A 26,139-nucleotide genomic window follows, 5' to 3' on the forward strand; every position below is an offset into this window, starting at 1 on the left:
TTTTCCTCTCTGCTATTAAATGTGAATTAGAAGGCCCTTCTTTAATAATCTGATATTTTTATTTATACATTGCATTGTCCATTTAAAATTCCAATACATTAAAGTATTTTACATTTGGCTGTTTCTTCCATACTTGAATGTGTCTCTGATCTCATTGATGTGCATACTGCCTCCACTAAGGCATTAAAAAGCATGTACGCCTTCATCACTTAGGCGTACATTGGCATAGTGGGTAGAACATGAACTTGAGATCAGGAGGTTCTGAGTTTGAATCTTGTTTCAGACTCTATTAGCTTTGTGACCCTAGGAAATTCACTTAACCTCTATGTCTCTATTTGCTGTAAAATAGGGATAAGAATAGTACCTATCAAATCAATTTACATGTAAAGGAATTTGTGAACTTTGCAGCATTGTATAAATGCCTACTATCATTATTTTGTTATTATTATCATCATCATCATCATCATTATTCCTGCTCCTGCAAATTCTCCACAGGGAATTAAATTATTTTTTGTTAATTATTCCCTAACAATAAAAGGACACTGAAGTTGTTGTATTTATTTTCTGCCAAATGCTACTAACTGCTTATGAGTGAAGCAATTGTTTTAAGTCCCAAGTTTTAAAAGTAACAGTCTAAGAGATGACATAATTTTGGAAGCTTTTTATCAGTTTTGTCACATGATCTTTGGGGAGTGGTTAATAAAGAACACACATGGTATATTTTATTTGATGCCAGATAACTATTCTTGAGGTATCACATTTTCCGTTTTTGTATCTTTTATACATAGTGGTTGCTCAGTAAGTATTTGTTGGTATTATTGATATTGATACTTCAATAAATAAGCATATAAAACTTGTGAAATAGACAGTATAGATTTCTTAAACCTCATGAACAGGTCCCTTCAGGCCTTCATTTAGAGCCTCCATTTTTCTTTTTAACGCAATTCTAACCTCCTTGATTCCCTCAGCCCATTGGACAGTGTGAGCAGAAAAAAAATAGGGAATATTCACAGGGACGGCGGGTTTTGGAATCATAATATGGGGAACCAAAGAAAGTAAGTAACACAGATAACAAGAAATAACGTTTTCTGAACGTTGAGGGAATAGCTGGGGGACAAACATAAGTAGACAAATAGCTTTTAATATTGTAAGCTATTTGAGGCTATTTCTTGGAGGAACAATTAATGTTTACAGTGATGCTGTTGTCAGCAAGAAAAGATTAGATTATGTTATTGATTTGAAAAAAATTTTCATCCAAAACAGTTAAAGTAAAAGGTTTTAAAGGAAAATTCATTCCTTAACATTACTGATGAGACACTGTAAACTTTTAATATTTCTCAGGAAGTCGGCTGCAAAACTATAGGCCTTCCAGCTGGCTGAAGAGTGGAAAAGGCTGTTGAATTTGGAGTCAGAGGACCTGTATTCAAATTCCAAGTCAGATCTTATTAACACCCTGTCCCCTTGGAAAAATCATTTAACTTCCTCAAGCTTCACTTTCCCCCTTTGTAAAGTGGATGGGTTAGACTACATCAAAGGTCTCTTCTAGCCTTAAATCTAGGATTCAGTGATTTCATTCTATGCACCAGCTTGGTATTTAAATCTGTGCTAGGTGCGTGGGAACTTGTCCAGTCTATGAGCTCCAGAGTGAATTGGATTTGAGGTTTGGTCTTTGAGCAAGAGATGTGTAGCCATTAAACCTAGAGGAAAAAAGGCAGCTTTTGGGGGTAGAACACAGGAGGAGGAAAAGGAGGAGGAGGAGAGCTGCTACTCACTCATAGGTTGTGTTCTTCATTCTTGAAGAGGACTGTGACATCAAGATGATGACATGACTTGCAGTTGACTTTGATTTGAGTGAGGGAGGGCTGTGCAAGGTCACCAACCTCTCTTTCTTCTCCTGTGCCATCTGGGTCCAGTGACCTGATATTCATCAGGACTGCTGGAGATGGCCCTGAGGGTCTTCCCCTCCCAGTTAGATTATTTTTTTTTTTAATTAAAGGGGCCATCCCTTGAGCAACTACTAAAAGAAGCCATTGATTGGTGTATCTCACTCAAACTGAGAATGCTATAAGACATTAGCCTGAAAGGGCCAGGGTCTTACATTGCAACCTGGGCTGTCTCCAATCATCCTGATGAATATCAGGCCACTGGATCCAGATGGCTCAGAGAAGAAAGTGAGGTTGGTTACCTTGCACAGCCCTCCTTCATTCAAATCAAAGTCAACTGCAAGTCATGTCATCACCACGATGTCATGGTCCTTTTTGAGAATGAATAACGAAAACACAACAACAAAACCAGCATGGTGGTTGAAATTGAAAACCTTACAATCTTCTGAGCTCTAACAGCTCTCCTCAGGAGAGTTAGGCATTACAGAGCAGCCCTTAGCTTTGAAGGTGTCATTTTGTCCATTAGAGGGCATTGAAACACAGAGGAACCTAGATCACATCACATCCTGCTCCTTCCTGCTTAATTTGAACAGGAAAGGGAGTCAGCATTGGGTCTACTACTCCTGGAAGAATGTAAGCTGTTCTTCTGCCTCTGGCGAAAGCAATCCAGCTTCTCTGAGCCTGGGAAGGAGAGCAGCAGCTGGGATGTGAGTCCTTCTGTTAGGGAGGGTCACCAGGCGTCCAGATAGGCAGCCGTGCTTCTGGCTCCACTTTGGTTGGCTTGGGGGAAAAGAGTTAGATTGGGAAATGCCTGTGGTTAGCCAGCCAGAGCCCTGGGCTTTGATGAATGAAACCCCTTGTTCTGCAAATGTTTTGGCTTGAAAAATTTAACAAGCATTTCTTTAAAATGTTATTTGGATAGATTTAAGTTACAACTGTTGATGAGGAATTCTTTGGAAAGCTGGGAAGTGTATTACATACAAACTGCCAAACACAGAGCATCCCCAGGGAAATCTTGGTATTGAATATCATCTTTGATTGCATGACTGTCTTGGATTATTTTAGATCAATGGCACTAAAGTGTTCTTTTAAAAAAAAGTATTTGTAGCTTGGCACATAGTAGGGGCCTTTGTTGATGGATTGAATTTCTTTTGTCCTTGTTGGAAATATAATTGTTGGCTACTTGATTTAATCCCCCTTGTCATGCTGGAGATTTACTAGCACTTAACATTCCTTTTGTGCAGTGCCAGGCACATAGTAGGCCTTTGTTGATAGATTGAATTTCCTTTGTCTTTGTTGGAAATCTAATTGTTGACTGCTTGATTGAATTTCTCTTGCCATTGTGGGAACTTTATTGGCACTTACAGTATCTTTTTGTTGGGGCCAGGGGTGAATGAAGAAGATATCAGGTAATATTGAGAAACTGTTGATAACCAACTTTTTCTAATTCTTCATTATTGAAACTTTAAAAAAGAAGCTCTGTTATTTAAAAAGATTATCTTCTGACCTTCCTTGATTTGTTATTTTCCTATTCTTTTTCATTTTCAAAACTGTGGCCTTATGCAAAATCTGTTTTGGGACTCATCATCTACCTGTTTTATTTTGTTTGTGATAATAATAATAATAGCTAACATTTGTACAGCACCTACAATGTGCTAGATGCTGTACTTTACAAATATTATCTCATTTGATCTTTTCAGCATTTCTGAGAGGTAGGTACTATTATTATCTCCATTTTACAGATGAGGAAACTGAGGCAAAACCGAGGTTAAGTCACTTGGCCTGTGTCACAAAGCTATTTCTTGTCTGTGACCGCATTCAGCTCTGTGCCCTACATTGTATCCACTGAGCCATTTAACGGCCCATTTTGCTAATGACTTACTCCTTTTTCCTATGTTAGAAAAGCACCGGATGTGTAAAAAATGCAGGGTAGACAGAATGTGTTGTAACTAAGAAGAATGAAATAGCCTTTGTGGGCTTTCTGTCAGATTTTAAAAGTTGAATGTAGCATGGCTATTATTTATGCATCTCTTTACATTCCTTTCAGGCTTAAAATATTTGATAGCTTTCTTCCGCCTGGCATTGGCGTGACGCCCAGAGGCACATTCCATTAAATGCAGCCAGACTGGGAGGTTAAGAGATCTTGAAGTTGTCATTGAGACGTTTCCTTCAGAGTGAGCGGTGCCCAGGTTTTGTAATATGTCCTCGAAGGATTTTCAGTCCCATAAACAATTTAAATGCTTGTTGTATGTGCCTTGAAATCAGGTGACTAATACAGCAGCACCAGCTGAGGGCATCTGTTCCCTTAAAATTTTTGAAAAAATGCTTAGCCCTAAGTGAGCTGCTACTCAACAATCAGCTTTGATGACAGGACTCATGTGCATTTAAAAGGGAGATATTATTTCTGTGAACCTAGGAAGTCAAATACATAGTTCCTCTCTTCAGGATGCTTACTCAGATGAGGAAAGATGTGACATAAGTGCCAAGTCAACTCTCATGAATAATAGAATTTTTAAACAGGAAAGACAGCAGACTTGTCAAATTTGATCATACAGCATTCTGTCAGTCAACCTTCAGTAGCACTCCAGGCTTGACTTCGAAACCATCACAGTAACCTGATGGCGGTGTCATCTGGGAGGCCTAGTACTAGGTCAGATTTCAAGGTGTGGGACCAGACCAGGAGACTGGCCTGAGTAGCCTTAGAAGGGACCTGTATCTGCCTTCATTCCAGAGTTCTCCAGTAGAAATTAAATGGGTTCTGAGCTAGCCTAACAGATGAGCTTCACTTGGAGGGTTCAGAGAAAGAAGTTACTAAAAGCTACCGGACTGAACTAGCTGGTAGGGGCACATCTGGTGTACTAAAACATAGTGCTTTACAGTCTGTAAAACAGGACATTGATCATTTCATTTGAGCCTCAAAGCAAACCCTGTAGAATATGTGGTACTGATGATCTTCATTTTGTAGACAACTGAAGTTTAGAAAAATTAAGTCATTTGCTTGTGGTCACCCAGTAAATGACAGATGAGAGATTTGAAAACTTCGATCTTCTGACTCCCGAGACTGGCATCATGCCATGATGCTTCTGTGGAAAGAACTTGGTCTCTTGAGGGAACCTCCGAGTGAGTGTAGTCAGTGATCCTCCGGACCAGACTCACCTCAGAGGAGTTTTACCACTTACCTCACAATCATAGTGTTCTCTTAGGGGCAGGGTTAGCTGGAGTTCAAGAGCCCTTCCTGACACCCCAACACATTATGTACTGTGACATGTTGATAGCCTGTCAGGTAATTTCTGGTAGCAGTCTTTTCAGCTGCTAGAGATAGTCCTTTTCTACTAAGGACTGTGTGATACTTCAACATCATCTTAATGATGAGAAATAATAGTCTAAGTAGGAAAGGAAGGGAACAAGAAATTATGAAGTGACTGCCACTTTCCAGGCACCATGCGAAGGACTTTACAGAAATTGTGGGAGGTAGGGATTTTTATTGTGTTTTAGAATTATTTTTATTATTTATTTTATTTATTTTTATCATTAATTGTTATTTTATACAATATGTTAATATAATGTTTATTTTATTATATCTTTATATGTTATATGATTTTTTAATTATTTTCCATTTGAGGAAACTGAGGCATACAGAGGTTAAGAGGCTTGCTCAGGGCCACAGAGCTAGTAAGTATCTCAGGCCATATTTGAATTCAGGTCTTTGTGATTCCAGACCCAGCACTCTATTCAAAATGCCATATAGCTGCCTCTTTATTAAACTATTCAGAAACAGTGAAAAATCCAAAAAAATTTCCATTTGGTTTTGAATGCTTGTTATGCCGCTTTGATTCACAACATTGTCTTAATTATTTTTTCTAAGAAAATCTCTTAAATATATATATTTTTTTAAATTTTTAATTAATTTTTTTTACCATTCTCGCCTTATTAAAACTGTGGCTTCAGGGATAGAGTTATCTTCTGGTTCCTTTCCTAACCTTAGCTGCTATTTCTCATTGTCTTTTGATGATTTCTGTTCTTTCTCCTGTCCTCTACATACTGGTGTTCTTCAAAGTTCTGTCCTCAGCTCTCAGCAATATATATAGTTAAGAACTAAAAAGAATGGTATAATTAATGCGTATTTTGTGACTTCAGGCCATGTGATTGGAAGGAGATAGAGATGGGGCTTCCTGAAAGATGGGTAGGATATTGATAGGTAGAGAAGAGGTAGAAGGTATTTCAGGCAAGGAGAATACATTAGCAGAGTCTGAAAGGCAGGGTTGAGCATGGCATATAGAATGCATTTAGCTGAATGAATCAGGAGATCACTAATCTGGGAGAGACAATGAGTAGACTGGCCTGACTTCAGCAGACGTTTCGTGTTAGAGTGTCAGGCTGAATGAAGTCAGATGTTGAGGGCTTTGAGTGCCAGTTTGCATCTAGTTACTTTCCTCTAATGACTAACGGGGATCCATTGAAGGTTTTTGAACAGGGAAGTGGCAGGATGAGGGCAATGTTTAAAAAACAACAACAACAAAACCTCAGTAAGCTGGTGGTAAAGGCCAGGATGTTGTGTGGCAGTGGTCCAGTTTTGAAGTGGCAAGGGTGTCACCTAAGGTGGTGGCAATGAAAATGAGATAAAAGAGGGATTCATGAAACGTTATAGTAGAACTACCACAGCAGAAAATCATAAGATAGAAGTGTTTGTAAAATTATTTTCTGATTCCAGGTGCCTAGAAAAATGGTTGTTGTTGACAGAAATGGGTTGGGTATCCAACTGCAGGTGTAAGGTGGAATACCCATATGTTCATAGTGTTATTTTCTCCACAGAAAACCTAAGTCTGACCAAGGTTAAAGGTCCTCAAGAGAATAACCTAGAAATCAGAATATCAAGATTGGAGCCTTAGAACCCACCCTCTTCTCTGTTTCTGCTTATGCAACAAGACATTTCAGAGAATTCTAAAGCATCACAAATGTATTATATGCGGCTTTTACTTTAGAGAAAGACTGAATGAATAAGAATTACCTCATGTCTGAAGAACAGTCCCATGGCTGCTTGATAGTTTATTATATATATTGGCTCTGGTTTGCATGGGGGAAGTTCAGAACGCTATGGAGAGCAAGCTAACTGAATAATGGAGAGAGCTCCTATCAGCTGCTTCCTCTTTCTCTCTTCAGAGGCCTCCAGCAGTACAGAGCATGGAGATCTATTTCTCAGTTAATGAAGGACAAAGTGATTATCAAACCCATAAGATATGGTCTTAGTTCTGTGGTCACTATTTTTTAAAATTTTGATAAAGCCATTTTGATCAGCCAACACAGTTAAAAATGTTACTAAAGTACCTAATCCAATTTTCTGTTGACTCTCAGAATTTTACTGTAATACAGAAGATGGTCAAAAGTATTCAGACTTATATATTTTGTGCTTTTCAAGCACTGGTAATTGTTAAAATTTGTATTTAATTATTTAAATAAAACACTTCATTTTTTAATCTAGAGATTTTTAGTTTACACAACTGTTACGCTCTTAATCCACCCTCCCCATCTTTGGAAGAAGAAGGAGTCACAAGGCATATGCAATTATTATAATAAAAATATTGTTTTTTAGGTATAGTCAATTATCCATGATTTCTTAAGTGGAGAGCCAGCAAACTGTTCATTTTATTGTAGTAATAAGTGGGAATAACCATTCTGCATTAAATAGTTTAACTTCTTTATTTTTATTAATCTTATATACTGCAGTAGTATTTAAAGAAGAGAAAATTTTTAAGTAATTCAGTTGTGAAATTGTGGCTAAAAACCCTCAATCTATGATACATATTGTTGCTTAAAGAGAAAGGAGAGTCTAAATCATCTTTTGGGTTTCTTTGTTTCTTGTGGTCTAGTTAATAAAAATATTTTCTAACAGTTGGTCAGAAGTTAACTAATGCATGAGGTGAATGTTAATTTTTATTTTCAAAGGTATAAATTATTTTTCAAAGTGCAGAGTAAACCAAGTCTTCTCAGCTTTATAACTCATGTAATATCTAAACAGTTATATTTTTGCTTTTAATCTGACATTTAACGTTAGATCTGATTAAACTTGTACTGGAAAAGCTGATATAAGACTTGACTACAAAGCCTGTTGTATACCAATATCTCAATATCACTCCTGAATTTCCATTCAAATTTGGATTTTCTTATCCCAGTTTATTATATGGCAGAATTTAATCTTCATTGACCAACATTCAAAGCGTTAATGAGAGCTGTTATTTGTATTCCATTCTAGGTGTTGGACTGGATTGAGAACCATGGAGAAGCATTTCTAAGCAAGCATACTGGTGTGGGCAAATCTCTCCACAGGGCCAGAGCACTGCAGAAACGTCACGAAGATTTTGAGGAGGTAGCACAGGTCGGTAGCTTACTTTCTACTCTCTTTGGTTCTACCAGCGATTCTCTTTGTTTATTATTTAAAAATTAGTATCCTAGTTACTCTCTCTGTTTAAAGTGATGCTGAACACTCCTCCAAAGCCTTAGCAGTGTGCATTGGAAGATGATTTCTGATGAGGGTTTTGTTTAATTTCCAGCCAGTCAACGAATATTTATTAAGTGCTTACTATTGTTGTAAGAGCTAGGGTTACAAATACAAAGAATGAACCAATCCTTGCTCTCAGAGGCAGGAGGTAGGTCACTTGGTTAGCTCTTTTGTAAAGCGTAACACTTGAAAAAGAGAAACATCAATTGAGTGTTTTGGGTGGTCTGCTTCTGGTCGCTGGTATGGTCCAGCCTGGTGTACTTCACATTTCTAGTTAAATTCTCACTACTTTCCTTAATCTTTTAAATGAACACCATCCCTTGTGCTTATGATGTTTGAATTGCTCCAGATCTTGAATTTACGAATAGACTTAGAGAGCAGGTTTACCCTTGTTGTCATGATTAAAGAAGAAGCCACAGGAAGGTAGTTTCTTTTAAAATGTTAGCTAGTTGTTATCCTTTAGCTACATTAGTCCTACCACAGGACAGTCAACCAGAATTCTCACCCCTTGTATCAAATAATTTACCAAAGCACAGATTCTGCAGCTAGATTAAAGAAAGGGGAAGTAGGATTGTAGAAGAATTCTTTAGAACTTGCAGTTCCATTAGTTAGCAAGCAATGCTTAGCTTAATACATTAGTATATTGGAGAGCAGTATCCAAAACAGCATGATGTAGTGTATAGAGAGCTAGCTTCAGTCAGGAAGACTTAAGTTCAAGCTTTGCCTCTGACACGTACTGATAGGCAAGTCATTGAACTCACTGCCCCCAGACAACTCTCTAAACTGCAGAACAATTGTCGCTCTGTGTTGATATGGGGAGTTTCCTCAGCAGGAATGAGTTACACCAGGCCTGTACAACTGGGCCACCCAAAATCCTTTGGCAGGGCCACAGGTTGTTCAGGGCTAGTATACCAATGAAATCACATGTTTGGGACCCCTACAGAGAAAAAAATGAGAGAGAAAGAGAGAGAGAACAAGTAGCAGAGAATTATTAAGGACAGAAATATGTGGAATACAAGTCAACAAAGTCAACATCTTCATACAGCATAGGTCCAGATTCTTTAGGACGCAGGAAACTAATGTGAAATTATTCAGTCTGTGGCTTCCAAAATAATGAGGCCCAAAATGGCAGGAGCAGAGCTGCTAGTAGGAGACTGCAAAATGGTCCCATTCCAGATAATATTCTTTAATTTACAAAGGAAATATTCTTAGATCTACATTACAGGGAGTTAGAGACCATCTTCTTTAAAACATCTAGTATCCTTTCCTAAGAAAAAAAAACACTTCATCTATAACCATGAGTTCCATGACCCGAAGAGACCTTTAATGAATTAGTCTGAAATGACAGTGTGCACCCAAACATAACCGTACAGATTGCCGGTAGCATCTTCCTACATCTTAATTGCACTAGTGAACCACTCAGCAGGCATTATATTTTATGCACCCAGTGCTATGATAGGTGTCATGCAGGATAAGAAAGACTCAGATATTCCTCAGTCAACTTATAGTCTAACAATAATAATAGGAAGTAAGAGGAAGGAAGGAAGGAGGTGGGAGCATTTATTTTCCCAAATTTACATTTGAGGAAATTGAGGCCAACTGCAGAGACATTACACACCCAAAGTCACGTAGCTAGGAAGTGTGTAAGGCTAGACTTGAACTCAAATCTTCTTGACTCCAGGCCCAGTGCCTTACAAAACTTAACTCATTTGATCCTTACAACAGTTTTGTAAGGACCTATTCAGGGAGTATTATTGTCTTCCTGTCTTTATAGATATTGAAACTGAGCTTCACCGAGGTTAAGTGACTTCCCTGTGGTTGCACATTTAGTAAGAATCAGAGGCAGGATTTGAACCCCAATTTCTCCTGATTTTAAGTCCAGGACTCTTTGTATCCCACCCTGTGGCCTCTCTAAGCTAAGACAGAAAAGCTCATGCAAGGGAAACACGCAAACCTCAAATACCCGTTTGTGTGGCCTGATTAGATCTGTAGTAGAAAGCCTCAGCCAGTAGTCAGCTGCAGGCCTGTGACCGTGCTGAGTGAATGATAGGATGTCCTGTGACCAAAGCATTCATAGGACGATGCCAGCTGATCATGGCGCAGCTTCTGTTCTAGAACCCAGAGGAAGCTCTAAGGTTGGAGGGGCTTAGATTAAAATAATCATTAATAGTGGAGAAACATTCTAGTTAGCTGGTCTCCTGGGTTGTTCTGCCCCCATTCCAAGTCAGCTTGTGCAAGTCAGAGATCTGAGAGATAGGTGGAAAGGTTACGGTGGTTAATTCTTACGTTGCACCCAGTGTATTTTGAACTGCCTGGAAAATACCTAAGGAAAAGGTCTCATTTGAATCTGATCCTTTGGGAGCGTCAAACAGGGCAGAAACAAGACATCCTATTACAGACCTATAGTCCCATGGCCTCCTGGAGCTGGACTATCTTCCAAACGTAAGGCAAGGAAGATGTACCCATTTTTGCTCTCTGTAGCATGGTATCTCATAGAGGCCCTTGTGCCCAGCTGCAGAGGCTTCCTGCTGGTCCTTACTAATACATCTGTTTATCATTTTTCCTGCTCACCTCCATCCCACCTGGGAAATGCTCCCCTTTGAAATCAGAAATAAAATATGCCAGCATTATAAATTAGTGTGCACTTTCAACATACATTACAATGTATATTGTAAACATTACAATCTGTCATCAAGCACCTACTCTGTGCCACGCACTGGAAATACAAAGAGAGTCAGAAAAGAGTTCATGCTCATGGTTTGACAAGCATTTACGTAGTACCTATGTGCAAAGGACTGACTGTGTGTTGTGTACCTCACAAATATCCCATTTGATAAGTGTAATTTTCTCCTCTCTGAAATCTTGAGGTCAAGAATAGATGATCTTTAAAGTTTTATCTTTTAAATTCTATAATTCTAAGGCACCTTTTGAGGTGAACTTTATCATGAGTCCGTTCCTCCAGGATGGACCCTGGAGCCTCAAAGAATCTCAGATTGGTCCCAAACCAATGCACTTAGCTTTACAATTTGATTTTATTTTGAACTATAGAAGTATGTCTGCACAGTCCTTATTATGGTAGCATTATGGTAGGATTTATATTTCCTAATTTATAAAATGCCTGCCTAAAAATATAAACTTAAAATACTTCCATTAAAAAGTTTGCTGTTTTTACTTTAAAAAAAATCTCATTTGATCCTCACAACAACTCTTTGAGGTAGATGCTGTTCTTATCCTCACTCCACAGTTGAGGAAACTGAGGCAAACAGAGTAAGTGACTTGCTCAGGGTCATGTAGCTAGTAAGTGTCTGAGGTCAGATCTGAATTCAAATCAAAGTGGAGAAGACAGTGTACAACCCAGTGCATCCAAGAAAGATAAATTGGTGATGTCCCAGAGGGAAGAGGGGACAATCTTTGTCTTGGGATAATAGAACTTTCTTTGTCTTTAATGTAAAAGTGAATATACTTTGTTAGTGCAAAGTATATGCTTTTTTTTCATGATATGTTTTGTTGAGATATTCGCACTCAAACAGCAGAGGTCATGACATGGAGGTCATGCTGAGCCCTAATTTCCCTTTTACCTGTGTTTTTCCTTATTCACGCATTTATATGTTAACTGTATTTGAGGTGTCATCTGCAGCTGCAGAATACATTTTGGGTTTTTTTTCTCCTTCTGTGCAAGGAGAGTTGTTCTGTAGGGGATGTGGCCTGTGGTCTTTTCTTCCTCATATACTCTGCAGCTGAGTTTACTTGTCCACACAGTTTGATTTAATACTTCATACTTCATAAAAAATAACTGGAAAAACTCTCATGTTATATCAGTAGAATTTGGGACTAGAAATTAAAGAGTTAGATTATGCAACCAGCAGTTGAGAAGGCAAAACAAAGTCCTGGAAACTGGCCATATTCTCATCCTACTCTTTGCAGAATTATCATGAGACATCCCATCTCTCTGCCCCTGTTGGTATATATGCACAGTAGCCATAATTTCAGCCTTACAGGTATGAATTTCATACCTGGACGTCTTTGAGGCAATGGCTCCCACTGCTAGTTGGAATAGTGTTCTTTCCTCCATGCCTAAGTTGCCTGGGTCCTGGGTTGGGATGACTGAATGAAGCCCTTATATAGGTTAGGCAGCATTCTGAAGATGTACCTCCCTGAACTTACTAGGCTTCAGGTAACACATCAGTCTAGTTGGTGTGTAAGCTTGTTCAGCTTGGTAGAACCTGTTAGAGCTGATGTTTCACTGACAGCTTTCAAGAATCCAGAGACATCTGTGGGCTCCCTTGAGGCATTTAAGGATTTTTCATGTTTAAAGCAGAAATAATAGTACGTAATAATAACATATGCTGCCTACACAATTATTTCTTGAGTGAAAGCATGGTACCTCAGAAGTGTTTCATAGTTTTATAATGTTTTATGGTTATATTATCAATCACATGAAAAGTCCTAATCTAACGCCATTTATGGGGAGGAGGAGAGTTAAAGTAATTCCTTGAAAGGGTGGCGATAGTGATGAAGGGAGGCATTTGTCTGAAGTCTCTATATTTCCAAAATTTAGTATCAATCTATAAGCAGTTTTTAAGTGCCTAGGCACCAAGCTCTGGGACAAAAGTGAAAACAATATGTATTCATATAAATAGATGCAAAAGTAAATGGAAGATCATTTCATCAAGGAGAAGCTGTAACAACTGGTCTGGGGTTGTGAGGCCAGGAAGGGGCTTTATGTAAGAGGTGATGTTCTAGTTGAGCTTGGAAGGAGGTTGGCCTACTAAGAGGTGAAGTTGAGAAGAGGTAACATTTCAAGTCCAGGATTCAAATCTAGACAAAGACACACAAAGTACCTGTAGAAAAGAAACTCCATCTGACCTTTTCTTGTGTTGAAGATTTTTGAAATCTTTGCTTTTTGGTCCACAAATTGGGGAGCAGTCATTAAGGTGAATTAAGATAGGAGTTGGGAGTATAATGTACTAGAAGAACTTGAAATCAGTAAGACCTGAGTTCAGATCCTTGCTCTGATTCTTATTACCTGTTTGACCTTTCCTTCTCACCTCCACCCCACTGAGGAAATGCTTCTCTTTAATCAGAAATAAAATATGCCAGCCTCATAAATTAGTACTTACTTTCAGCGTACTAGATTCAGACATTAAAATCAGCACGCATTTATTAAGCACCTACTCTGTGCCAAGCACTGGGAATACAAAGAGATGCAAATATGCGTGCGTTTTGTTTTTTTTTTTTAGTCTCAGTATCCCCATTTGCAAACTGAGGGTTAGAGTTAAATGATCTTGACTGTCCCTTCTAGTTATAATGTTCTATGAAAATATGAGGAACTTCTCTATCTGATCATCCTTTGTTTAATAATGATTTTATTTGGTGCAATATTTCCATCCCGATGACCTCATGGTGCTCAGACCACTCAACTAGGAGCTCTGGTTTTATTAAGATGTGGTATATAGATGCTGTCTAGACAGGCAGTGTCCTCAGGAGCAGGGCAGAATAATGTTGTGTATTTATAGTACCATTCATTCACTGTAAAATCCCCATGTCTTTGGCAAATAACAAACTAACATTATTCTTTCTTCATCATAGGAGAAACAAAGCACGCTAAGATAAATTACCTCGGCAGATGCCCCATCTCACCCTCCCTGTCCTTGTCTGCTTTCTGTCAAAACAAATTGAAGTGGGCATGTGCTTGTGTCAAAGATCTTTAAAGTCTGTGTTTGGGGACTGTGTTTGACTCTAGAGGTGCTATAAATGCAGGTGCAAAAGAATTTGTTGGTTATTAATCAGGAAGCAAACACATACCAATGCAGAGTGGGAAGAGACCTTAGACACCAAAAGATTTTCCACCATAAGATACCTTACAGAGTCATCCATTTTTCTACTTCAAGACCTCCAAGGAGAGGGAACTCACCATCAATTTAGGCAGCCCACCCCCCTTTTTGACAGCTCTAATTGTTAATAAGTCTTTCCTGACCCTGAAATAGAAATTGGCCTCCTTGAACCTTCTACCCATTGCTCCTGAGGCCAAATAGAGCAAGTCTGTTCTCTCTTCCACATGAAAACCCTTCAGGTATACAGTTGTTATGTCTCCTCTGAGTCTCCTATTCTCCAGACTAAACTTCCAGACTTCCTTCAGACCATCCTCATGATGCAAAGTTGAGGCTTTGAACCATCTTGGTTGCTCTTCTCTGGACACTTGCTAGCCTGTCCATATCCTTATTAAAGGCAGCAACCCATATACTGAACATGGTACTCCATATGAGGTCTGGTGACTCTTCCAGTAAACTATATCCCTTTTAATTCAGTTCAAGGTCTCATAAGCTTTTTTTGGCTGCAGTATCACATAGCTGACTTGTTGAACATACAGTCCTCCAAAATCTCCATGCCTCACTTATCCTGTATTTGTGAAGTTGATTTTTGCACCCAAGTGTAAGGCTTTACATTTATCCGTGTTGAATTTCATCTTGTTGTATTCTACTCAGTGACCTAGTCTGTCAGGATCCTTTTGGATCTTGAATTGGTTACTTCCTTTTGTAGTGAGTAGTAAACACCCTATGAAATCTTCTAAGATTCAGGTTACATTGACCATCATGATGAACATTTGACTCATGAAAAGAGTGGTTATCAGAGAAAAAAGGAGACACATTGATTGAAGAACTCCTGACACTTAAGTCCTGAATATGTTAACCCCGTGCACCAATAACAAAGCCTTCCTGCAGCTGTCCATTAGACTCTAAGCCTCTCTTTTTAAAGGAATCCTCAGAAGCTAGAAACTAAAGTATGAAACCTAAAGTCTTGTGCTTAAGTCATCTTCCTTTTGCATATATTCCCTTTCTTGCTATGCTAGTTATGACCTTGCCTTTCACTTTCCTGGGGCAGAAGAGGTCTTTAGCTCTACTCAAAAAAACAGAGCTTATGAAGACAGTGGAGGGTCATGTACCTGAACCTGGAAGGTTGGAGTACCTGTGTCATGTTTGTATATGCATGCTGTCTCCCCACATTCTATTATGAGCTCCTTGGGAGCAAGGATTGTTTTTTGTCTTTTTTTTTTTTTTTTTGTATCCACAGCACTTTGTGCGTTGCCTGACACATACTAAGCTTAATAAATGTTTATTGACTGACTTTCCCACATGCTCTCCCTTCCCCGGAAGAAACCGCCTTTTACCTTTCCAGCCTTCTGGAAGGCTGAACTTTTTGCTATTCCTCTCACAAGACCCTCTGTCTCTTGCCTCTGCATTTCCACTGGCTGCCTCCCATGCCTGGAATTTTCTACCACTTGGCATCTTTCAAGTCCCATCTAAAACCATCTTCTATGAGAAACTTTTCCTGTTTTCCCTTATTGCTAGTTCCTTTCCTCTGTTGATAATCTCCAATTTATCCTGCCTTAATCTTGTTTTTATGTTGCTGAGTACTATCTCTCTCATTAGACTGTTAACTTCTTAGAAGCAAGGACTGTCTTTGGTCCTCCTTTGTATTCCCAGCACCTAGTACAAAGCCTGGAACATAGTAAACACTTTAGAAACTGGCTGTTGACTGACTGAACCTAACCTTTTTTTTTTTTTAAGTATTTTATGTAACTGAATAAAATGGAAAATTTGCTATATTCATTTTTTTTCAAAATATTGAATTCTGGAATATGAGGGGTAGCAGAGTCAATAAAATAAGTAGTAAAAACCTTTTCAGTTTAATTCCTTTACAATGGACCAAAAGTAAATACTGTGACATAATTCTAGTATGCTAAAAATGGAGGACTCCAGTAAAACCTCATATTTTATAGACATAGCTAAAATGAAGCCACCCTCTGGGTATGTGTGTGCTCCATGTTGAGTGTCCCACGTTTCAGGATTTGTTGCAAACATCCCTGGCAGTCAGATGAAAAAGGACATCAGTTTATGCAGCAAAGGATGAATTTTGGTCCTGGATGAAATACCATCCCTTTTCCTTGCCTCATACAAATAATTCCAAACAGATATGTTCTTCTGAATGACAGAACCAAATCATTTTTTGACCGGTTGCATAGTCACACTTCTTATTTTGTATCCCCTTCTGAGACAAGAAATAGACAATTCTCTGTGTAACTTTTGTAGACCAACATTCTGGAGAAAAGAGCTAAGATGAACATTTCTCCTGTCAAACAAATAGTTATCCAGCCCAGCATTATTTTTATTTTTCAAAACACAGCTAGTAGCTCAGGAAGCATCATGCCAAAAGCTGTAAAACAGAAGGAGCTGATTTTGATAGTACTTCCAGAGTCTGTGACAGTAAATCTCTAGGACATCTTCCTTCACGAAGTATGAAGTCATTCTTTGAGTTTACCACTCTCCTCACCCATCATTCCCAGAGCAACTCATCCTATTTTCCAGTTAAGGTGAAATAATTTTTCCATTCTCCCAATAATTTAGCCATTTGTATTAACTTCCTGTTTATACCATTTAAAAATCTTTAACTTCAGGGAAATAAGTAAACCAGAAATTGGCAAGTTTTATGGTTATTCTGCATTTACACACATTAAACTCGGTGAGAGTGTTTAGTTTCATATTCATTCCCTACCCCTACTTCAATCCTTTCATCGTTTTTTTGAGAGGTCATGGGCTTGTAGAATGTTTTCACATTCCAACTGTTTTAGAAATCTCTGATTTGCTGCAGATGATAAAGTTTTTACAGTGTACAGCACATTACCCTTTTGGGGTTAAGCACATTTTTATGTTGCTATAAAATACCATGCTTGTAGAGTAGCTTATCTACAGAAGTTCTGTCATTTGATGACAAGTTGTTAATGAGAGACTCTTAAGGCAAACTCCATTTGCTATCAAGAATTTCTTTCAAACAGATATTTATTTTCTTTCAAAGGCTCAGCCCTTGTGCTCAACTTTCTTACCTATTTCTTTTTTCATTAGAAACCTCCCTCTAAAAAAACTGGAACTCTCAAGACTTAAATTTTACCCATAAGAATTTTAGAATTTAAGGAAAAAGATAGTAAATTAGGATATAGTAGTGATTTGCATCTATTTGTAGCACTAACCCAATATAGTCCCACAGACCTGAGGGTCCAGTAATTTCCCTTGGTAACTAAGACAAAATTTCTTGAGTAACCCAATGCTACTTTTGTAGATCCTTTTGTTGTATTTGTGGCAGTGGTTACTGGGTGGCCTTAGAGGGAATCCCTATGACCTAATAACCAGGGAAGTCTTAGTGGGAGTAGATTGGTTCTACAATTCTCATCCAAGGGATTTTCATTGATTTCCTAATAACCAGGGAAGTCCTAGTGGGAGTAGATTGGTTCTACAATTCTCATCCAAGGGATTTTCATTGATTTCCTTGAACCAGATCTAATTGGAAAGACTCTAGAATAACTGTGCTTACCTTGGGGTTGGGTCTAAGACAGCTTGTTTAAGAAGATTCATTGGGGCCCACACCATAGTGGAAAATAGGGAACGCAGATTACTCCCTCTCCCCACCCCCACCACTAAGGTTTATGGGGGACAGGCATTTGTTGCTTCTGACATCTGGGCATACTGTGAGTTTCAAAGTCAAGTGGAAGTAACAAGGTGATGAGGTAATTTTTTAAAAATCAAGTATACCAAGATGTATGCATCTAAATGTCTCATTTAAATTAGTCATCTTTCACTCCAGTGGGAGATTGCATGTTGTACCAGAAAGGGCACTCATTTGGAATAAGTCTTGGCTTTAAATCTCATCTGTGCTGCTTACTTTCTGTGTAACCATGAGCAAGCCACTTAATTAAATTCTCTGTATATCATTTTCCACATCTATAAAATGAAGATGATTTTTAAGGTACTTTCCAGTACTAAAACCTGTGATTGTACTTAACACATTTATAGGTTATAAGCTCCCCTGAGCAACTTATATCCTATAAAAGGGAAGAGGAAAAAAGACTTGTACATGACAAAAATGATAAAAGGCCTAATGTGGTAAATTCAAAGGAGAGGTTAAGTCAGTCAGCAAGCATTTTAAGTATCTACTCTTTGTTAGGCACTATGCTAAGCTCCTAAGATCTCCACAAAGGACTATAAGATATTTGAAAAAATGAATTAAAAGCACTGAACTAGGTGCCAGAAGTGAGACAGTTTCTGTCCTCAGGGAGGATTAGTAGAGTCATAGAGCAGTTGATTGATTGTGCCTTATCCACAAGCAATGTTAATATTGATCTAATTTTAGTTCCTAGGAGGGCAAAGGGAAGAACAGGGAATACATGTATTGCCTCAGGGTAGTAGAGGATAAAGAAGAAAGCTGAGGTAAAATGCATGACTGGGATGTGAAGCATGGTCTGGAGTCCTCTAAGATATACTGGGTTTTATGAATTTGTGCTCACTCCTTAACCAATTAGGACAATTTACCTCTGGGGTCGAAGTTCCAAATTTCAGTGGTTTAAGTCCCCTAGGACACAGTCTCTGGATGTTTGGTTGTATACGGTCGTCTGGGAGTACACGGCATGTTATGCAGCCAGATGGGTTATGAAGTATGATCTGGGGCTAGCTTGTCCACATGTTTGCTCTTCCTAACTCCCCAGACAGGATGGTTCAGCAACAAGGTGTGAGGGAGACATTGCTTTGAACTGGGCAGATCAGGGAGGGTTTCATGATGGCCATGGCACCTGAGGTGGCTGCTTACCTTCAGATATTTGAATGGATGCATATGGTGGAGCCTATATTTCATTTTTACCCTAAGTGACTATTTGAGAGACTGTCAGAAATACCTTGAGAAACCAGCCTGTTTGGAGTAGTGTGCATGAGGGGAGTCCAGACCTGTAAGTCCATCCAGTGGATGTGAGGAGTCAGAAGCAATACTTTGAATACTTAAAGGTATTCTTTATCTGATTATCAAAGAGAAGCCGAGTTTATCTCACCGTGCGAAAGAGGTCAGGACTGGAAGTCATCTATCCAGAGGTACCAGCTGAAGCCTTAAAAGTGGTTAAATTATTCAAGGAGATGACGTAAATAGAGCAGAGCTTAGTGAAGGAGACTGATGTTGGGGAGGATGGGAAGATAAAATGGAAATGTAGCAGTGGTCAGAGACATTGGGAGAAAACTTAGGATTGTGTCACGGAAAAAAAGGAAAAGGAAGACTACAGTGTCATACTGCAAAAAGATCGCGGAGAATGAGTGCTGAGCAAAAGTCATTGACAGTGGCAATAGACGAATGGCATAGCTTCCATAGTAGAGGGGAGTTAGAGGAAGCCATTTAAAAAGTGAGTGGGACTACCAGGTGTAGACCCAGAAGAGATCACAGAAAAAAAGAAAAGGATGGATATTTATAAAAATATTGATAACAATAATAAGGATATCCCCCAAAAGAAAAAGAAAGGGTCACTGTAGCACTTTCTAAAAAATATGTAAAACAGAAGGCTCAAAAGGAGATAAATAAGCAAATCTAACAGATTGAAACTAATATGTTGAATTTGTGATAATCTTTCAAAAGTACAAGCTATGTAGAATAGATATTCATGTTTCATTTGTAATTAGTATGAAAATGTTGAGAATAAGAAAAAAATTTAAATTTAAGCAACTGGGACAAAAATAAAGGTCCAATTCATGCAAAAATATTCATGACAACTCTGTTGTAGCAAAGAACTGGAAATAAATGGGTAATGATTGATTGGAGAATGATGATTGAAAAACTAGAGCTTATGAATGAATTGGAGTATTATTGTTTAGTAATAAATGAAAAATGAATTCAGAGAAATGAGGAAAGGTTTATACTATTAAGCAGAACCAAGAGAGTAATATCTACAGCAACTCCAGCAAAGTAAAGGAAAATAACCCCATGAGGAAAATTGAAAACTAATGAAATTCTCAGATAGCAGATAATGAAATATACCTTCTTCATGGCAAAGAGGGTAGAGATTGTTACTGTAGAACATTATGTATGTTGTCAGATGCCCTCATAGAAATTTTTTGTTCAATTGCTTTTCTTTATCACAAAGGAGTGTTCACTCTAGAAAAAAGGGTGAAAAGGCTGTGATGTAAAGGCAAATAGTACCAATAAACCTTTTAAAAATTAAATGGAGTTGGACAGAAATATTCATAGGTATTTTACAGTTAAGTAACAATTTCAGTAGCAGAAGGAGAAAAATAGAATGGTCGAGAGACCATATGGTGCTGGTCCATTGAGGCCCACCTTTAGCTGTGTGACCATGGGCAGATTGCTTCTCAGTGCCCCAGCAGACTGTCTAAGGCTTTAAGAATTTTCCACATTAGGATTTCCCCATTGGATGGAATTACAGGTCTGGACTCTCCTTTCTACCCCTTGTCCCCCAACAAAACAAAACAAAAATGCAGAATGTGCAACAAGATTAAGTTAAATTGTTTTAAAGGGAAACATGACCAGCATATTTTTAAAGGTTGAAATAAAAGTACCAAGAAATTGGAGATATTGGAGAGAGGAGATAATGAAGTTAAGTCTAGAGGTTGGTGGAATCCCTTTGCCTCGCAGTCTGAGAGAGGATATGGGGATTGAGAAATACTTTGTAGTCCAGAGGAAAAGAAAAGTGAAAAGAGCTCATTATACTCATCCTGTGCTGGTTCAGTTTCATTTTGCACCTCTTTATCGCTTTAGATTTGGAGAAGTTATCTGTTGTTGAAAACTAGGTCAGGGTATTGGAGGATTGATAAAAAGTGAAAGTCTAAAATAGTCAACAAGCATTTATTAAACACTTACTGTGTGCTAAGCACTAGAAATACAAATAGAAGCCAAAAGTCAATCTTTGCCTTCAAAGAATTAAGATTCTAATAGGGAAGACTATACTCGAAAGAGAGTTTCAAAGGGGAAGACGGGAAAGAAGATGCAAGGTGTGAGGAGCATGGTAAAGAAAATCCTGTGGAGATTTCAGTTGTGCAGCCTGAAGAAGGATGAAGACACATCTTTGGCCTTCTGCATAAAGTGGAGGTTTTGGGAGGAGTTTGCCAGTCAGAAGGTGAGGCCTCAGTGGCAGTGAGTCCTCCAGTGTGAGTAGAAGTCCAGGGTGAAGAGGTTAAACAGTTATTTGACAAATTGAGTAGATAGATGAATGTGGAAGCAGTTATTAAGCACTCACTGTGTACCAAGTGCAGTGTTAAATTCTGGGAATAAAAATATAAAAGCAAAGGATTATTTCTCTTCCAATATGTGTGTGTGTTCATCCTTCGTTGCCGAAGAAGACCATGCCATCAGAGAAATGATGACATGACTTGCACTTGACTTTTATTCACGTGAGGAAGGGCTGTGCAGGTCACCAGCCTCACTTCTCCTCCAGAACCATCTGAATCCAGTGACCAGATATTCATCAAGGTGACTGGAGATGACCCAGGATGAGGCAATTGGGGTTAAGTGACTTGCCCAAGGTCACACAGCTAGTGAGTATCAAGTGTCTGAGGTGAGATTTGAACTCAGGTCCTCCTGATGCTTGCACTGGTGCTCTATCGACTGCACCACCTAGCTGCCCTTTATCTTCTAATATAGGAGAGTAGTGTCTAGAGGAAGGTGTTTTGGTCTGGGAAGTCACAGAGATCAGGATCTAAAGTCAGAGATACTACAGGAAAACCCAGAATAAAGTTTAGAACTGTCAGTTCACCCGCCCTTTTTGGAAGCCTTGGAAATGGGAAGATTTTGCTGGCTGTAAGTGCATTACTGATGAGCAGGTGGCAAGAAGAAGATCAGAGAGAAGCAGGGTCAGGTCTGTGGATATCCAGATATACAGGACTTTTGTGTCCTAAAGTTTTTTCTTCTTGGGGTAAAACATGCTCAAATAATTTTTTTTTTTAAACTAAGTCTTTGTAGAAATAAAAATGTGTATCTTTTTGTCTAAACAAGTGCTAGGAAATCCAGGAAAAAACTGATTTATCATACTATCCAAAAATATGCTCAATTGACTTTTCGGTGCTCATGCCTTATATACATACACACACATATATACATATAGAAATGCATATATACATATAGAAACACATATATTATGTATATATATATATATATACATACACACAAAGACACTTTTAATTTATGCAGTGGCATATTCAGCTGCCTATATTACTATACTGTTTCTACAAATATCTAGTACATAGATACTCTAGTGATGAAAGATGAACCAAGGAGTTGTTGAGGTTTGGGATGCTTGGGAACCCAAGATACCAGCACCGCAGGTCCTGCCAGAATGAATTAAACTCAAGCCTTCTTTTAGCCAAAGAAAAACAAAATTTATTTAAGATCCATCATATTGGGTTGACTCTAAAGAAGCCTAACCATTTGTGATGCTTCTATTGCCAAGTGGGCCAGATAGAATCTGAGCTACATTGAATCTAAGCTAGATTGAATCTGAACGCCTTCATGGAGGCAAGAAGGATCTTATATTCAAAAAGACTGTGGGAGGATTCTGGGGCTTGGTTTAGTAGTCTGAGGTGATGGGAGGGTCTTAAGGAGGAGACTAAGGGGGATCTTGATGGTACTGGAGTGACTAGAGGTCCGAACCCAGAGAGTGAGATTTTGATGTGATCAAGAGTGGGAAACATCTGGAGGCAATCAGGAGTTAACAGACAACAGAGGGCTAGGTTAGGTTAAAGGTAACAGATTTGGGCATGAAAAGCCAGATTCTGTGGGAAGATACAAAGAGAGTTCAAGGGGGTTCCCTGAACCTATATCCCATCAGAGTCTGATTTTCTACAGTTTGTTGGGCTACATTAGCATTTACTAAGTACTATTCACTAGAAACAGAGAGGCAAAAGTGAAACAATCTTTACCCATAAGGAACTTCATTTGATAAGGAGAGGAGAAGCACATATGTTCATAAAAGTATCTGCAAAATGCCTATAAGGTAATTTGAGGAGATGGGGAAGTACCTATGTGATTATGACAGTGATAAGATTAACATACATTGACATGATGCTTTCCAGTTGACAAGTCTTTTTCTCCCAGAACTGAATATTCATAAGCATATTATTATCCTGATCTGATAGCCCAGGAAACTGAAGCTCAGAAAGGTGCTGTGTCTTGCCTCAGTCTCACACAACTAGTAAGAGACAGGGTCTAGGTCTTCTGACTTCAAATCTACTGCCATTCCCTCTTTTTTTGTGGTAGTTTTCAGGGATAACACCCGGGTCACTGTGACCTGCCATTTAATGTGAAGGTTCACTTGACCTTTGACATCATTTCTCTCATCTTAATCAGTTTCTGTATTTGTCCCCCTCACTCCTCAGCTTTTGGACATTTTCTTTCAAAAAAGCGAACAAACTAGCCAAGCAGCAGAATAGAAGCTTGTTCATATGTAATATTCTCTAGCACTCAGCATTCTTAAGCAAATCAAGTGCTTTCTATCCTCCCCACTGAATTCAGTTGGCCACACTTTGTGTAGTAGACTAGAAAGAGAAATCAGTGACTTCAGATTGCAGTAGGCCTAAGGTCAGTCTTGATTTTTGTCATTTAATTCCTTTATTTCTGAGTTTTATCAATTAAATCTACATGCTTTTTAAAAAAAAATCCAAAAGAAAGGTTCCTCAACTTATTTTTAATTTTATAAAATGTTGTTTTATTATGAATGTGACAAATATAAACATTTCAATGTACAGAGAAGAACAAGAAAAGGGGATTCTGTATAAAACCAAACCTCTTAGGTACAGTTTGGTTTTTTTTAAATGTATTAAAATGTTTCATTGGTAGTCTTTATGCTTGTCTTTTTTTAAATCTCTGTCAATATCTTCCAACGCCACCTCCTCTGATCACCACCCTAAATCAGAGCCCTTCATTGTAACATTTAATAATACAAAACAAGCAAAACAAATATATTGACTATATCTAAAAATGGATGGCTTATTCTGTCCCTTCAGTCCATCACTGTGCCAAGTAGTGAGAGGAGACATGGTTCATTAGGAGTCTTCTTGACTCCCTGGTTAGTGAATTCATCTAAGTCCTAGAGCCTTTCAAAGCTGTTTTTATTTTACAGTATTGTTGTCAGTGTGAATTCTTTTTCTTGGGCCTGGGAGGTTGGGAATTGGGGTTAAGTGACTTGCCCAGGGTCACACAACTAGTAAGTGTCTCAGACCCTCCTGATGACAGAGTGAGTTGCACTGTGTAAATTCTAAACTAGTTTTTAAAATTAATGTGATTACAGAAGAATTCTTCATTTGCAAAAGGTGTCATAATGTAACTAAGCCTATCTGTTGCAAATGCTATGCTATGATCTTTGTGGAGGAGTAAGTACACTAGTAGGAGCTACCAGTAAACGTGCTGAGAAAGGAGTCAGCCAAAAGCTAGAACCCAGGAGTCACAGTAATTCAGTAGAACTGGAATGGATTCTGACAAGTTGTAACAAGAAAAGAGGTTTTCTTTGTTCATGGCTGCCTGTGTCTAATGAATATCAGCTGACACTCAAAAAAAAAAAAACATTCAGGTAGGGTCACCCTTATGGGAGGAGCCCTGGACTGAGTCAGAAGGCTGGAATTTTAAGTCCTGACCAAAATATATAGCGAGCCTTGCTGCATACCATGACCCAGAACATGTGCTCTTTCTGGGGCTTTGAACTCCTTCCTCACCTGACTCAGTTGGGTTTACTGGCTACATTTCTTGCTCAAAGATCAAGCCTTAAACCCAGTTCACTCTGGAGCTCTTAGACTGGAGAACAAGTCCCCACCCACCTAGCACAGAGTACATTTAAATACTAAATAGTAATTGTTTCTCTTTTACCCAGGAACCCTGAGGTGAGGGTCTTCTCCTCCCAGGTTGATTTTTTTTTTAAATTAAAGTAATTACTTAAAGAAGCCCATTCATTGAATGGGTGTGTCTCATTCAAAGTGAGAATATGATATGAGTGGCCTGAAAGGGCCAGGGTCTCCCATTGCATCCTGGGCCATCTCCAGTCGTCCTGATGAATATCAGGCCACTGGACCCAGATGGCTCAGGAGAAGAAAGTGAGGCTGGTGACCTTGCACAGCCCTCCTTCACTCAAATCAAAGTCAACTGCAAGTCATGTCATCACCTTGATGTCATGGTCCTTTTTGAGAACGAAGGACAAACACAACCACCAATCAGGTGTCTGAGGCTACATTTGAACTCAGGTCTTTCTCACTCCAGGGCCTGTGCTTTATCCACTTTGCCACCTAGATGTCCCTTTCCGTGTTTTTCTAAAATCACTGAGCTCATCATTTCTTATAGCATAGTAGCATTCTATCAGGAAAAGGGAAAAAAAGAAAGAAATGTATGTGATAACTTTTTTATATATTTAAAAGGAATAACAAGGTGTATGTAATAGATTTGCAGTTTCCTGTGCAATCATCTTTTTGTTTTACTATGTTATAGAAATGCTTCCTTTATTCTATAAATGAAAAATAAAGTAAATAAAGGTGGGGGGAGGAAGAACGACTTCTTGCAAAAGATGAAATAGCTGAGCCTTAATGGAAGCCAGGAGATGAAGGTGAGGTCAATCTAGTAAGAGGCACAGAACGGAAGAGCACAGAATACTTCATGAAAAGCAAACTTCAGAGACTCAGGATGAGCCAAGACTTAAAAAATAGGACCTCCAAATAATCTTCTTACACTTTAGGTCCCGCCACATACGCTGCCCCCCAGAGACACTGGCCTTTTGGCTGTTCTTTGAACAAGACATCTCTCCTGACTCTTGAGCGTTTTTCTTGGCCGTCCCTCATGCCTAGAACTCTCCTCTCTGCCTCTTGGCTCCCTTCAGGATTCAGCTAACATCCCACTGCAGGGAGGCTTTCCCCATCCTCCTTACTCTTAGTATCTTGCTTCTCCAGATTATCTCCAACTTTTCCT

At 38.7% G+C, this 26,139-nt stretch overlaps 1 protein-coding gene across 8 annotated transcripts in view; it reads left to right on the top strand.

Annotated features, from left to right (window-relative positions):
- Window positions 1-26,139, top strand: part of TRIO (trio Rho guanine nucleotide exchange factor) — a 509,362-nt gene that overhangs the window by 275,203 nt on the left and 208,020 nt on the right. For 6 of the 8 annotated variants that reach the window (XR_011966271.1, XM_072605443.1, XM_072605438.1 and 3 more), the window contains one exon: window positions 8,134-8,256. Coding sequence is in view for 6 of the 8 variants with exons in the window: in XM_072605443.1 (XP_072461544.1) it covers window positions 8,134-8,256 (123 nt within the window). In the remaining 2 variants the exon portion in view is untranslated. Of the gene's footprint in view, window positions 1-2,479; window positions 2,591-5,133; window positions 5,355-8,133; window positions 8,257-26,139 lie in introns of those variants that run through there. The other 2 variants (XM_072605445.1, XM_072605444.1) reach the window with 2 other exon arrangements.

This window comes from Notamacropus eugenii, chromosome 4, assembly GCF_028372415.1.
Source record: "Notamacropus eugenii isolate mMacEug1 chromosome 4, mMacEug1.pri_v2, whole genome shotgun sequence".
Taxonomy (NCBI): Eukaryota; Metazoa; Chordata; class Mammalia; order Diprotodontia; family Macropodidae; genus Notamacropus; species Notamacropus eugenii.